Below are 15,440 nucleotides of genomic sequence, written 5' to 3' on the forward strand. Positions count from 1 at the left end.
GCTCAGTAGTTGTGGCTCGCAGGCTCAGTAGTTGTGGCTCAGGGGCTCTAGAGCTCAGGCTCAGTAGTTGTGATGCACGGGTTTAGTTGCTCCACAGCATGTGGGATCTTCCCGGACCAGGGCTCGAACCCGTGTCCCCTGCATTGGCAGGAGGATTCTCAACCACTGCGCCACCAGGGAAGTACACCACTGCAATAATCTTTGAAGCAGAGAAAAGTCTAGAAGATTCCCTTTTTTCTCTTTCCTAGGTGAACTTTGGTGTATTCTTGGAAAGACATTTTTAAGTCTGAAGTCCGTATTCAAAGCTAATTGGTTTTGTGCTCGGACTAAGTCATAAATGGTAAACAATAATAAATGATGTAATTGAAAGAGGAGGTAAGGGGGCTGGGCACACCCATTAAAAGAATGACACAGCCATTAAGGACACAACAAAAACTGGTTAGACTCTACTAGGCCCAAGATGGCAGAAGATTTAACTTCTGGTAGACCATGAGCCTCATTATATGCTCATTGTAATGCATTAGCACGCTAGATGACACACCCACAGGCACCATGACAGTTCCGAGGCTGACCGTAAAAGGCCAAAAAGTGGGTGGTCCAATAAAGATGTTAAAAAAAAAAAAAACAGTGGGTGGTGCTCCAATTCCTGGAAATCCCTGCCCCTTCTCCAAGATATTTAGTTAGAATATTTCTCCCACTTGATAGCCTATGAAGTTACCCAGCCCATAAAAACTAACCACCCCTGCACCCCGGGGCCGGTCTCACCTCTGCGACGGGACCGCATCCTGTCTATGGAATGTGTATCTCTCTAAATAAACTTTGCTTTCACTTTACTATGGCTCACTCTTGACTCCTTTCCTGCGCAGAGCCAGGGACCCTCACTTGGTGGCCCATTCCAGGAACTCGCCAGAGACCTGGGACATGACCATCCTCCATGCCCCATTCTCCTGCAACATAATTAGTTATTAGTAAGGCTTCCTATTCTGCCCCCCCACCTTTTTAAAATTGGTTTCTCAATATCTGTAATAATGCCAATGCTGGAGTTTTTCCCACGTCACTCACGGCTTAATAATGACGATTATAATCACACATTTCTTAAAGTCCTTTATTACCAGATAAAAGTCCCCAGCTTGGTTCTCATGGGTCAAAGTCACTGCCTCCCTCACCTGCTCCCATTGCCCATCGAGGTTTCCTACCTCAACAAGATGCATCTGTGCTTTCCTGTCCTCTGCCCACCGTCTGTCCTTCGGCAGTTGCTTTCTTTGCTCTGTCCATATATTTCATGCCTGGAGTAGGGTTTGAAACAGCAGCAATTCTGGCCCAGGATGGGGTGCTGGTGGTGTGTATGGCAGTCTGCAAGGTTACTGGTGGTGCCATGTGATACTGTGGGGTTCCTGGGCCCCAGCTCCTCAGGGGTTGGAGAAGCTGCATTAATGTATTTATTATTTATTTATTTATGTCTGTGTTGGTCTTCGTTTCTGTGCGAGGGCTTTCTCTAGTTGCAGCAAGTGGGGGCCACTCTTCATCGCAGTGCGCGGGCCTCTCATTATCGCGGCCTCTCTTGTTGAGGAGCACAGGCTCCAGATGCGCAGGCTCAGCAATTGTGGCTCATGGGCCCAGTTGCTCCGCGGCATGTGGGATCTTCCCAGACCAGGGCTCGGACCCGTGTCCCCTGCATTGGCAGGCAGATTCTCAGCCACTGCGCCACCAGGGAAGCCCCGAGAAGCTGCATTAAGAACAAAGGTTGGGGCCACTCTTGAGGGAGAGGAATGTGAAAATCCTGTTATAGATTCTGGGTCCTCTGATCTGGAGGCTGGGAGAAGAGGGCCTGATTTTGCATTTGAAAACCTCTCAACTTTATTACAAAAGCAGTTTTCACTTGAGGGCTAGCTTTAGGTAAAATGGTTAAGTGGTCATCTAGTATCTAGTTTCAATCTCTGGAAGTATCTTCCATGAAAACACAATGCCTTTTAGTCTCAATTAGATTGAAAAGGCTCAAAAAGTGCAAATACTCGGGAGAGTTGACAAATAAAAAGCAATGCTTTTGTCAGGACATAAGAAGGCCCTGGGTGGCTGGAAGGAGTGCTCAGTGGAACACAGGTGTTTGCCTTGGAGGCCACTGGCTCTGACTGGAGAAATTTCAGCCAGCAGCCCATTCATGGGAACCAGGTATCAAGAAACAGATTATTTGTGAAGATACACATTCAGAGTTGCTACCAGAAGTTTATGGAACCCCAGACTCCGGCAGAAACTCAATAAATGGAAGTGAATCACAAAGTTAAAGTGAGAAATCCAGCAAAACTGACTTGGTGCCTACTTCTTCTATGAATGAGGGTGTCTTAAATTCTGGCCAATGGTAGGATTGAGAGCCCAACCTGGGGGTACTGGTGAGTCAGTTCACCTGTGAGAAGCTGGGGGTCATGGGTGCAGGGGGTCAGGGGAGCAGACAGGGAAGATGCTGTGAAATGCACATGAAGAAACCTCCAAAGACTGTGATGAAAATAATGCACTCTTATTATAATGAATGTCTTGCAGACAAGAAACAGAAAGTTTTCTTCCTCCCTCCCTCCCTCTCTCTCTCCCCACCACTCACAGAAAAATACTTTGGTACATTTGCATCCATTTTCTTTTTTTCGTTTTATTTTACAAAGTTGAGACCAGTCTTGTTGCAGGAAGGCGGACCCCTTCCAGGGCCCGAGAGTGGGCTCTTGTCTAACACTCGGAAATGAATTGTCTGAGGAGACACACATGTTGACAAAGCAAGAGGCTTTGTTGGGAAGGGGAGCCCAGGTGGTGATCAGCAGGGTAAGGGAACCCAGGAGAACTGCTCTGCCACGTGGTTCGCAGTCTCGGGGTTTATGGTAATTGGGTTAGTTTCTGGGTTTTCTCTGGCCAATCACTCTGACTCAGGGTCCTTCCTGGTGGCGTGCACATCGCTCAGCCAAGATGGAATCCAGCGAGGAGGATTCTGGGAGGTTGGTAGGACATATGGACTGGTGTCTCCTCTCTCCTTTTGACCTTTCCTAAATTCTTCAGGTTGATGGTGGCTTGTTAGTTCCACATTCCTTACCAGGACCTCCTATTGTAAGATAATTCATGCAGATGGTTACTATAGGGTCTGGCCAGGCCGGCGGTTTTAGTCAGTGGTTCCCCTGACAACATGGCCCTTCTCAAGCCTAATAGTGTAAAAGGTCCTTCTTTGGGGCTCCTTTTGATGATTGTAAAATTTTATTTCCCTGGAGTTATGTGGTGCTGATAGAGTGCAACTGAGTTTGAGGATATACATTGTATATTTTCAATAAATATAATTTCAAAACTCTGATGTATTTGATCACATCAGATCTATTCTGTTGCTAACCATCTGTATAGCTTATTCTAATGAAGCAGGATTAGAATAAAGGAATGTTTTAACAATTTCTCCTTTCACAGTGCCACCTCACTAATTCAATCTATGAACAAGGCAATTGTTTCAGAATGTGATCTTTTTTTTTTTTTAATTTATTTATTATTTATTTTTGGTTGTGTTGGGTCTTCGTTTCTGTAAGAGGGCTTTCTCTAGTTGCGGCAAGCGGGTGCCACTCTTCATCGCAATGCGCGGGCCTCTCACTATCGCGGCCTCTCTTGTAGCGGAGCACAGGCTCCAGACGCGCAGGCTCAATAGTTGTGGCTCACGGGCCTAGTTGCTCCGCGGCATGTGGGATCTTCCCAGACCAGGGCTCGAACCCGTGTCCCCTGCATTGGCAGGCAGATTCTCAACCACTGCGCCACCAGGGAAGCCCAGAATGTGATCTCTTAATTGCAAATTGACCCCATGGGAAAGTCGATTTATTCTAAGGGATTTTATAGGAGTTTAAGTCTTATTTGTTAGGATAAAATTTTTAATGCATGCACTAAAATTTTGTTCAAAGACATTTGGAGGAACTTGTTTGATGTGAACTCTTGCCATGTATTTAGAGTATCCTATTTTAACTTGAGATGAATTTGGAGGTTGTAAGTCTTATACTTTTAAATTTTCATGCAGGATATTTAAAAAATTATTATTTAAAAATTTATTTTTTGAAACTGTAATATGTACACATGGTACAAAACTCAGACATTACAAATGAATATTAACCCCTTGTCAGATATATGATTTGCAAATATTTTCTCTCATTCTGTAGGTTGCTTTTTCATTTTGTTGATGGGTTCCTTAGCTATGCAGAAACTTTTTAGTTTGACGTAGTTCACCTTGTTTGTTTTTGCTTTTGTTGCCTTGTTTTTGGTGTCAAATCCTCCATTTACATTTGATTCAAATATCACTTCCAGTTTTATCACTTTTTGTTTCTTTGCTGCATTTTTATCTTTGTTGGCCAATTCCCTTTTTTCAATTATCCATTTTTCTAAACATCATTTTGTAAAATGTCATGTGGATTTACCACTGGAAGACAAGGAGGCAACACAACAACATGTTTTGCTGTCTGTGTAAGAACTGAATAACAGATGTGCAGTGAGTGGCCAATCACTGACAGACATTGAAAGAAGTGACATAATTGGTATCTGATTTTAATGTGCATCTGTTATATACACCTGATTTGTGGACTGCAGAGATAGCAGAGAAGTTTGTATTTAATGCACAATAGTCACAGTTAACATATTGGGCTAACTGAAGTTTGAACTGTATTATTATTTAACTAAACTGTGGTAACTTAAAATTTCTGCATTTCAGAACCATCCCAACAATGATTGCCTATACGGTGGCAGATTTTATTTTCCGAAGGTGGTGCAATTATCTCTTCCTCTTATATGTTCTTCTAGGACTTTGCTATTCCCACATCAAAAGGTAAGGTCTAATTCCCCTCTTCTTGAATCTAGGCAGTTTTGTGCCTCTCTGGTAATTAGTAAAATGGAGCAAAAGTAGCTGCATGATTTCTAAAGCTGAATCATGGAAGTCAATACAGCTTAACACTGGCACACTTTTACCAAAGCTCTAAGCCACCATGTAAGCCATCCAATTGCCTGGAGACTATTATGATGTGAAGGAGTCCAAATAAGTCTATTCGGAGAAATCACCTGGAGAAGATGTGTGAATTGGTTGATCCAGTATTATACTATTGAACTTTTAGGTTGTTTCAAGTCTTTTGCTAATGTAATTAATTCTACAACAAATATCTTTGAACATACTCCATTTTTCACAAGTGCAAATCTATGTACCGGTTAGATTCCCCAAACCAGAATAAACGCAAGTCTTGATATTGTAAGGATACTTTTTTTTCACATCCCACCAAAGAGTTAGATCAAGTGAGAGTAAAGAATGTACTTAGGTTTTCAAGGAAGTACTTAGTGGTCCACTTTGTTAGTGAAGTAAAATTTACAAATATTATTTGTGCTAATCAGACAAAGGCACTGGTGGCACAGTGAAGAAGATAAATTTTGTTGGGATGAGAAAATCCCTTAGGCAAGGTAGTTTATCCTCTGATTTAAAAATGCTTTTGTAGAAAGATGGCCATATCCTTTGACCAAGAAGTTGGATAGTTGCATATTCTTTAATCTACGTTCTTTAAAATGCAGAAAATGAACAAAGAGCAGGCAGACAGTGGGGAATTTTTTCAAGAGAACAGGTTTTAGGGGTCAGTTCTGGAGTCAGTACCGTTCTTCTTTATGTTGTTCACCGATTTGGTTAGCATTTACTAAAAGATGTTCAGCTCAAAACAAACCCTCATGCGGGTGTTGCTCACAATGAGAACTTCATGACATTAAGAAAAGCTTAAGTTACATTAGTATAATTTATTTAAGAAGACAAGGAAGTTGATTTGGTACTTCAGATTGTCATAAGAAAGAACACCAACACGAAAATATCTAGCCTTAAAGAGTTAACCCTCAGCAATCTAAAAAGTAGCTATCCAGAATGACTCACTTCTGCACATCGCAAATTTCAAATTCTTTGTTTCAGGCTTAAACTTTATCTTGATGCTGGGTTCATTGAGATTTGTACAATATTTCCTTTTCAGGACAGCTACACTGGGACATATCTTAGGTTTCTGTGGTGGCTGGTTTCAGTTCTGTCTCAATAGACCTGATAAGGCTGTGTTTTAGTTAATATGTAGTGAAGTTCTGAAAGCGCTCTAACAAACTTCCTTGTCTTTAGCTAACCCTCAGAGTATTTGTCTATTAATTGCAGCTTTGTTTGCTTTTTCATTTTGAAATATGTATTTGGTTTCGAAGGGTTCTGTTTTCTCTCTCTGCTGCATCATTTGATTTGGGTGCTTCGATTTTTTTGATAATTCATTATTAGAATAGTATTACTGCTTGCTAAAGCATAGACGGTCAAAACCCAATTTCCTGCGTAGCTGAACAAACCTCAAAGAAGTGAAGTGGTGGAGGATCCACCGAGTCTGATCCCGTCTCAGACTGCACGTGTCACATGCTTGCTGAAATGCAATTTGCGTTCTCTACTTTGTTTACTTTCCATGTGAAGCGCTCTCCTAAGACCTAACCTTTACGCAGTGGGTGACTTTCTTTATGGGAGTAAAAGGAAGCTACGTTATGAAATAGCTGTTATGGGAACGATACAAGCTATCTAGGATTCAAAGGTCTAAACACTATTTTAAAAGGCAAAGATATTCCAACACATCAAAACAAACCCAAAAAATCCACCAGCTGCTCTTTCAACTGAAGTGATGAAACCCAAAGAATTCAGATAGCTAAATGGAGAAAATGAGAAGAAAGTTCATCTAAGAATCTGCCATTGGTGAAGTGATGAAGAACATTTACTGGCTTGTTCTGAAACTTGTCAATTTTGTGACTCTTGGCTGCATATGGATTTCTGTGGTACAGTGTACAATTTTAAACAGCTGCCTAAAGTCATGTGTAACTAACCTGGTAAGTTTTCCTGGTCTAATATTTGTCTTTGTAGAAATTAGAACATGTAGAATTCAGCTTGTTACAAATGCTTGAATTATTTTATCTTTATGAGAAGTTTTCTCATGAGAAGTTGGTAGCAAGGCAAGAAAGATTCTTTTTCCAAAATAAGTTAGGAACATTAGTCATTACAGAAGGTAGGGTAGAGCTACTTTATTTCTTTAAGTTATCTGTTCATAGATCTTTTTTTTTTGCAGGGGGGGCATGGGTTTCGGGTAAAGGAGGCTTAAATAAAATCAATTTTGCACACCTTAAAAAATATCAGTTAAACTCATTTATTACAAAGTTATTTATATTTGTCTTGAAGCATGAAATAGGTTCGGCCACAGGGCAATGCCTTCTAATTGCAGCCAGCAGTACTATTTATATTGTGGATGGATGATTGTATTGGGAGGTGGATGATGAGGGAAGCAGATGTAGGTGCCATAGAGAATATTTAATCTTACTATTAGTTATTATATATGTATATATTATTTTATGTATTATATATTTATATATAACAATTATTATTAAAAGACAGAATTGTTTGTAAATTCCTTTCTATCTGTGCATTTGTAATTCTTTTGGTGAGTTTTGCTGGACATTTATGATTTCCTTCTCATTTCTGGGTGTCATTCCTCCTATATATAGTGTTTCATATCTTTTCAGTTATTTTGACTTAGTTGTGCTTAAAACAGTCACTGAATCAACTTTAAAAACCAAATACATTCTAGCCAGGGAAAGATGCACTCTTCTTATCTAAAGACAAAGGAAATAGCATGATAGCTTACATGTGACAATACTTATAGTCGTACTTTTAAAAATAATAAAAGTACTAAATACAATATTCACTATTATGCTAAGGTATTGGAGATAGAAGTCTGTGGTAGAATAAAAAAGAAACATATTTGTGTTACACTCTTGGTTTAATTTAAACTATCGTTTAAAACACTACTTAGGCTTACTATGGTTAGTAGCACTTTTTAAAAAAAGTTTGGTATTTTATATAAATCTTTGCTGAAGACTTCACTGCTACGAATGTAGAATTGTGTGCTTTAGGTTTTTACAGTTGTAATCTAAATTTAAACATGGAAAAATGGGACTATTAAATGTTTTCTTTATTAAAAAATTAAAAATTTTTCTCTGATTATAACAGTACATATTCATTGTAAAATATTTATAAGATAGAGAAGAGCTAGAGAAGAATAAAAGAAAAAATCCTCTAATTCCACCATTATTAACCTATGATTGTATTTTCTTTCAGTGTTTTTCCTCAAATATGTATATAATTTTTCACACAGTTGTGTACCCAGCTTTTTCACTGAGCATTACATGGTGGGTTTTCCCCTATACCCTGAAGTTTTTATGGAAACAGTATCCTTAATATATTTAGAATATTCCATCATATGAATGTACCACTATAATTTGTTTATTAATTTCCCTACTATCAAAACTGATGTTGGTTGTTTCTATTATTCTATTTATTTTATTTTTTAGCTAAGCTTAGTTTTGTCTTATTTTTGTGTGTGGGCTCCTTGATTTCAGGGTTTGGCAGGAGGAGTAGACAGTCTGTCCTTTGCCGAGTTACCTTCCGCTCACCACCTACAGAGAAAGGCACAGCTGATGTGGCAGTGGCAGAAGACCCAGTCTGCCAATCTGACAGTAATCATGTCCCCCATCTGGGCCTCCCACAAGGGGCTGGGGGGACAAAAGCTCGGTGCAAGAACAGTGAACGGAGCCATGGGTCAGAGGAAAGATATGAAAAGTGCTCGAGTTTATTTCACTGTTTGAATTTTTTTCTGTGCTATCCTTTTTAGCCTGGATTTTTGCTATGAAGGTCATCTTCGATTTCACTGGGTGGTCCTTTTTTTTTCTTTTAAATTAAATTTTTTTTGCTTTATCATGCTGGGTATACAACATACTTCCTATAACTGCTAATTCATGTATTTCAACATTTCTAGAAAATTATTAGTCATCATTTCTCAAAAGGTTGTCTCTACTATATCCTTTTCTTGCCTTCTGAGACTCTAATTGGATGTATATTATATTATTCTCACTGGGTGGTTCTTGATATTGAGGCATCTTTGTCTTTTAAAAAGAAACAAAAGAGTCTTGTACAAAGGAATGTTAGAATTGCTGTCCCAAAATGCACAAATCAGGGTTCTATGCTTGAGCATGGGTTTTACATTAATGGAGGAATCTGTGTGTATTAGTTGAGTGTATTAATTGACCTGATATTATAAAATTACATATGCCATGTGCTGCAGAGAACAAAAAATAATGTTCTTCAGAACACTAGTATTGTGAGATCCTTTATGAAAAAGAAACAAAAGAGATTCATGGTCAAATAATTTATGGAAATGCTTTTTGCCATACCCTCTTTTTGTAAATCCACAGGACACAACCGCATATTAATGGCTTTGTTTAATCACAATTTTCTGATCTTCTTTGGCAACAAAACTCTTTTTTTGAGTAGCAAATCCCGACAGCTGAGGAACTAGTGTTCAGAAGTGCTCTTTTACAAGTATCAACTCAATTCAAAAAAAGACTATTAGAAACTATAGGATTCAGAAGGTTGTCCTGTTTAAAAAAATGTACTAACATCAATACCTTTCTCATATGTCAATATGTAACTGTATAACAAGATAATGGAACAAAAACATAATCCAAAAATTCCATAAAATATCCAGAAATTAGCACAATTTGTACTGGTACAGGAATAGACAAGCCAGTAAAACAGAATACACTCCAGAAACAATACCATGTACATAAGGGAGTGGGGAATATGATAAAGATAATACTTCAAACCAAAGTGGGGCCATACATTTAGAATGAAAAATAACTCCTTCCTTCAGCAGGCGAAAGAATAGGTAAACTGCGGCAATCCAGGAAATGGAATATTATTCAAAGCTAAAAAGAAACGAGCTATCAAGCCATGAAAGACATGGAGGAACCTTAAATGCATATTACTAAGTGAAAGAAGCCAATCTGAAAAGGCTGCATACTGTACGATTCCAACTGTATGACATTCTGGAAAAGGCAAAACTATGGAGATACTGGAAAGATCAGGGGTTGAGAGGGATGGCGTTGGGCTAGGGGGAGATGAACAGGTAGAACACAGAGGATTGTTAGAGCAGTGAAAATACTCTGTATGGTTTTGATATCATAATGATGGATATATCTCATTATACTTTTGTCCAAACACCAAGAGTGAAGGTAAGGTAAAATGTGGACTTCGGGTGATTATGATTGTGCAAATGTACGTTCGTCCTTACTAAAAAAGGTACTATTCTGGTGAGTGGTGTTGATAATGGGGGAAGCTATGCATGTGTGGGGAAAGGGAGTTTATGGGAAATCTCTGTACCTTAATAATCTCAATTCTGCTGTAAACCTAAAGCCGCTTTAAAAAAATAAAGTAAAAAGTACAGTACTTCTTTCTTTAAAAAAAAGTTTAAAAAAAGGATTAAAAAAAATCCAACTCCTACATCACTACCAGATTCAAATAAATTCCAGGAGGCATTTAAAAAAAGATATGATTTAAATACAAACAGACAAATAGCAAAACCAAACCAAAACAAGACCTCATCCTATAAAAATATTAGAATAAATTAGGGATGAATATTTCTATAATTTTGGAGTGGGAATGCCTTAAGAAGCCTGCTTCAAAAATCCAGGATCACTAAAAGAAATTATTAATAAATTCAACTGCTTAGAAACTAACTATATGACACTAAACGGAAGACAATAAAAACAAAGCCAAAGAATGGAAAAAAGCTTTATGTATGATAAACACAATTTTACCAACTCATATATACATATATATATGTATATATATATGAGTATTTAAATTAAGTTTAGAACATGAAGACTTACTTTAAAAAAGAAGAGCTATGAATGGTTAAAAAACATGTGAAAAATGTTCAATCTCACAGCAACCATAGAGTTGCACAGAAAAAATGAATTATCAATTTTCTTCTATCAGATTGGCAGAGATAAAAAATTTTACAGTTGGCCAAGTTTGGATAAGCTGGGACTTTCATGTGCTGTTGGTTAGGATGTAAGTTGATAGATTTCTAGAAAACAGTGGGTTAATAAATGTCAAAATTAAAAGAGAAAATATACTTTTAACACTGAACATCAAGAAATGTATCTGAAGAGATTATTGCATAACTAACGATATGTCTGCAAAAGGCTGTTTATAGCAAATTTGCACATAATATTAGATTTCTAAGTGCCTGGCACTGTACTATAATAATGAATATATGATTTAATTGAATCCTCACAGAACTTTATGTTTATTAATATTATCCTACTTATGTTTCAGATGAGAATACTAAGTTTAAACAGCATAGGTAACTTTCAAAAGATCACATCAGGAGCAAATATCATATGTGGGATTAAAATACAGATCATTCTGCTCTGTTTCATTATTAGGGTAGGAAGTAAAGAATGAAATTAGTTCCGGCTGAGGTGGGCAAGATAGAAAAGCTTGTGCCAAGAAGTAGGTGTTGGGTTGAGGATTTAAGATCCGGGACTGGGATTGTGTCTTTCAAGCAGGTAACTGGAGCAGGTGGAACTAAATTAAACGACGAGGATCCTAACTCCAACGTGAGGAATTTGGTGCAGATTACAGGCGGTATCCGTGCTTTGGTTAAGAGCACAGGCTCTGGAGGCAACTAGTGCCCTATTCAAATCCTAACTCTTGGACAATTTACAAAACTTCCCTGGGACTCAGCTGCACAATGGAATTAACAATAGCACCTGTTGAATAGGGTTGTTGGGACTTTCAATAGGACAGTGTAAAACACCAAGAAGAGTGGCTGGAACGTGGGAATCACTCACTAATGTTAGCTGTGATAATGAGGAGGAAGGGGATGGAGAGGGAGTGGAGATCAGGAAAGAGTGTTGACAAATCTGCTTCATCAGAACCCCCTAGACCCAACTCAGGAAGCTACCTTGCCCAAGACCATTTATGGGCACGCCATTCAGCCTGTTAAATTTAATTTTGAGAGCTGCCGAAAGAAGGACTTAATCCAGTTACAATGCGACTTTATGGTCATCAAGAAACATCTGTTGTTTTATAGTTTAAAAACTACCCAGCATCCACCCTTTTGCTTTTATGAGCTAACCCTGATTTTTTTGAAGGGGTAGGAGAAAATTCAATTGCAAATTCACCATCTTACACGTGGTTGTGTATGGTTGTGTTTCAGTCACACAAAGGGGAATCAAAGGCTTCATTTTGAACAAAATTATGAAAACAAAGAACTGTGAAGCATGTGGTTGCACAATTAACCTAAAAGATACAGTTCTTACTCTCTATGTACTTATTATCTAAAAACAAAAAAATATTAAGCCTTCTTCTCCTTTCCCTACAAATACAAGTGGTTAGGGGATGGAGATTAGAGGAATCTTTATTTACACATCAAATGAGAGAAAAAAAGTCAACATTTGTCCTTTGGTTCCTGTGTCTGATTACTTCTCAAGTATACCCCCATGATGCTAGGTCACCGGATGATGTTTCCAAGAGACATGACTTCTGGACCATTCCTGAGTAGTAGGCCATGTTGAATTCATGGATTTATTCCTTCAGCTTATAGTTATTGAACATTCATTATCCCTCTGGCACCGTTCTAGATGCTGGAGAGAGTGGAGAGCAAAATGGATGGTGCTTACGTGGAAGGGAGAGAGAGGGCTCCACGAACTCAGTAATGGCCGCCTTTTCTCTTCCCTTTGAAAAGCACAGACTATTTGGAAGGCCACAACAGACGCTTAAGCCACCTCCCAAGCCCCTTTAGATTTTCGATTGTCTCTTGCTTGTAGTACATATCTTGTAGAACGTATCTTGCTTGTAGTGCTGGGTCAGCCCAGGACAGACGGCATGCTCCTTGCTGAATTAATCACCTCTCCAATTCAATGGTTCGAATTCAGCAACTTTTAAGGGGAGGTTCTGGTCAGTACCAATTAGAGTTACTAAAAATATTCACTTACTTTTCCTCTGCCTATAATTCTAAGTCAATGAGTGAGGCAGGTTGACAATTAGATCATATCCATGTAAGGCTATTCGAGTGCATATCTGATTATCATAGACTCAGCATTGCCATCCTTTGTAAGTCCTTCTGTTCATGAAGGACTCCACTCAAAAATGACCAGGGAGTGGATGGACAATTTATAGACTTTTCCCACCTTAGTTTCCATTTCTTTTATTTTCCTCCAGCGCAAAAAATTTCTTAAAATTTGTAAAAATGTGAGAAATAAACAGAGTAATCTGTTGTTTTACTATATGCAAAATTCTGAATTTGTATTTTTCCTCTGTTCTTAATAAGACTGCTTTTAAAAAAGAAAAATGCCATGTGCCATCAGGCAGGGCTACAAGGCCTGATCCCCATTTTGACACATGGCAGCTGCTGCACTTGCTTGCACACATGTGTACATACACACTGCCTCTGTGTAAAGCCTAGAATGTGTCTGCAAATTGGGCTTTTAAAAATTAACATCAATCTCGTATCTATCTATGAGAGAAATGAGACTTTAGTTTTGGTTTGTTTTAAGAAAAAAAAAAAAAACACCCTGACTTCAATGAACTATTGGCAAAAAAAGATGATGCCATGACTGTGTGAATGAAGAGAGGATGGTCTTCAACTGAAATGCTGTTAAACATGCACCACGCTTGACCTATTGGGCATTTGTGAACAATCTAGAAATTTCTGGGTTGTGACTGTACATTTAACTTGGTGATTCATGAGAAAGCCAGAGGGGAATCTAGTAACTCTTGATGACAATGGGTGGTTTTCTGTTTCATTTTACAGTAGCAGGCTCTAGTAGTCACCTACAAGTCGTTTCATTTGTGAGATCCAAGAGTAGAGCAGGAAGATTGATACGGATACTCAAAAGCTTAATACCAAACAATACTTATGGTCCTTATGTTTATGGGAAGCTCAAAAGGATGGAAAGAAAATCTTTAAAATTTTTTGAGAAGATTAGCATCCAGGTTATAGGGGTATGAGTAGAGAAGTCTTTTAAAGAGCAGCTCAGGGCTTCCCTGGTGGCGCAGTGGTTGAGAGTCTGCCTGCCAATGCAGGGGACACGGGTTCGAGCCCTGGTCTGGGAAGATCCCACATGCCGCGGAGCAATTAAGCCCGTGAGCCACAATTGCTGAGCCTGCGCTCCTGGAGCCTGTGCTCCGCAACAAGAGAGGCCGCGATGGTGAGAGGCCCGCGCACCGCGATGAAGAGTGGCCCCCGCTCGCCGCAACTAGAGAAAGCCCTCGCACAGAAACGAAGACCCAACACAGCCAAAAATAAATAAATAAATTAAATTAAAAAAAAAAAAAAAGAGCAGCTCAGTTTTAGACTCTGTGCTTTAAGTTTTCATGGCAGACTGATTGAAAATGTAGCACTGCTCTTTATTTAACTATGGATATTTGGCATTTTAAAGGACCTGGTGACAGAAGATTATTTTTTTTGTAAATATTGCCGCATTATATGTGAACACTTTGCTAAGTGGCTTATCATGAAATTTGCTGAATCTCTGAAAAAGCAACAGTTCAAAATGAGGTTTCGAGAATAATTCTGACCAGGATGTCTTTTGTTGGTGTGGCTGCTTTGATTAAAACCTTCTGTGAGGCAATGGTCCTTGCGTGATAGGCCCAGATGCAAATTAAGGTGACGACTGTATGTTGACCTACTAAACAAAAAGCACAACAGCTCTGTAACCATGAACAGATGTGGTTACTTCCCTGCTTAGTGAAAATTGCACACCCAACCCCCTAATGCCCCGCCCCCGCCCCAAAGGGGAAAAAAAACCTGTTTCAGCAGTGGCTTCTTTTAGGCATATGTAAATCCCTTCATGGAAAGTTACGAAACCCCGTTAATCCCACCTGTGAATGATTGTAGTATTTAACCCAGAGGTTAGTTCCTATAATGCTTATTTCACGAAAAGCCCCCCACCCCCATTTTTAGTGGTTAGTTTGTATAAAGCAAGCTCCAGACTGTAAGCCTGAAAAACCACAGTTTTCCCAAACAGGCAGGATTTCCAGCGAAATAGTGTGAAGGCAACAGGGTTAACAGTCTTAAAGTCATTATTCAGACAAACTGAAAGTCTCTAAGTATGATGGTATAGGCCACCATAACCTTGGAGTCCTTTGAATGAGTTTTTGCACATGACACATATAATTGTATACGTGATTAGCATGGTCATCAATCTGTTTCGGGTATGCATATCCTATATTTATGTTTTAAAGCCCCCAGTACCACCTTTGTCTCTGCATGAGACAATTTAAGTGAGTTGCTGGTATCAGGACACTGTGGCATTCTCCGGGTCATGTGGTTGGCAATTTACTCAAGAAAATTTGAACACAATGTTTTTTTCATTACCCTTATTTTTTTTGAAACCGTAGTTTTATACAAAACTATTTCATCTGTCTTCTGGTGGTACAGTATTTACAACAGAATGGTTATATGTTAAATGGTTGACTTTTCAACCAACTCAAACACCTGGTTAGCATAAATCTTTTAATAGTAATGCCATTCCATTAACTCCTTCGTTACCAGAACTTCTGAAAATCC

General features: G+C 38.8%; 1 protein-coding gene across 1 annotated transcript in view; it reads left to right on the forward strand.

Moving 5' to 3' along the window:
* Positions 1-3,085: 3,085 nt before the first annotated feature.
* ROS1 (ROS proto-oncogene 1, receptor tyrosine kinase) overlaps positions 3,086-15,440 on the forward strand; it is a 121,983-nt gene continuing 109,628 nt past the window's right edge. The window contains exon 1 of the mRNA XM_082406080.1: positions 3,086-6,858. Within this exon, the coding sequence (XP_082262206.1) occupies positions 6,736-6,858 (123 nt within the window). The 5' untranslated portion in view covers positions 3,086-6,735. The remainder of the gene's footprint in view (positions 6,859-15,440) is intronic.

Source organism: Balaenoptera borealis (assembly GCF_965194805.1).
Source record: "Balaenoptera borealis genome assembly, chromosome: 9".
Taxonomy (NCBI): Eukaryota; Metazoa; Chordata; class Mammalia; order Artiodactyla; family Balaenopteridae; genus Balaenoptera; species Balaenoptera borealis.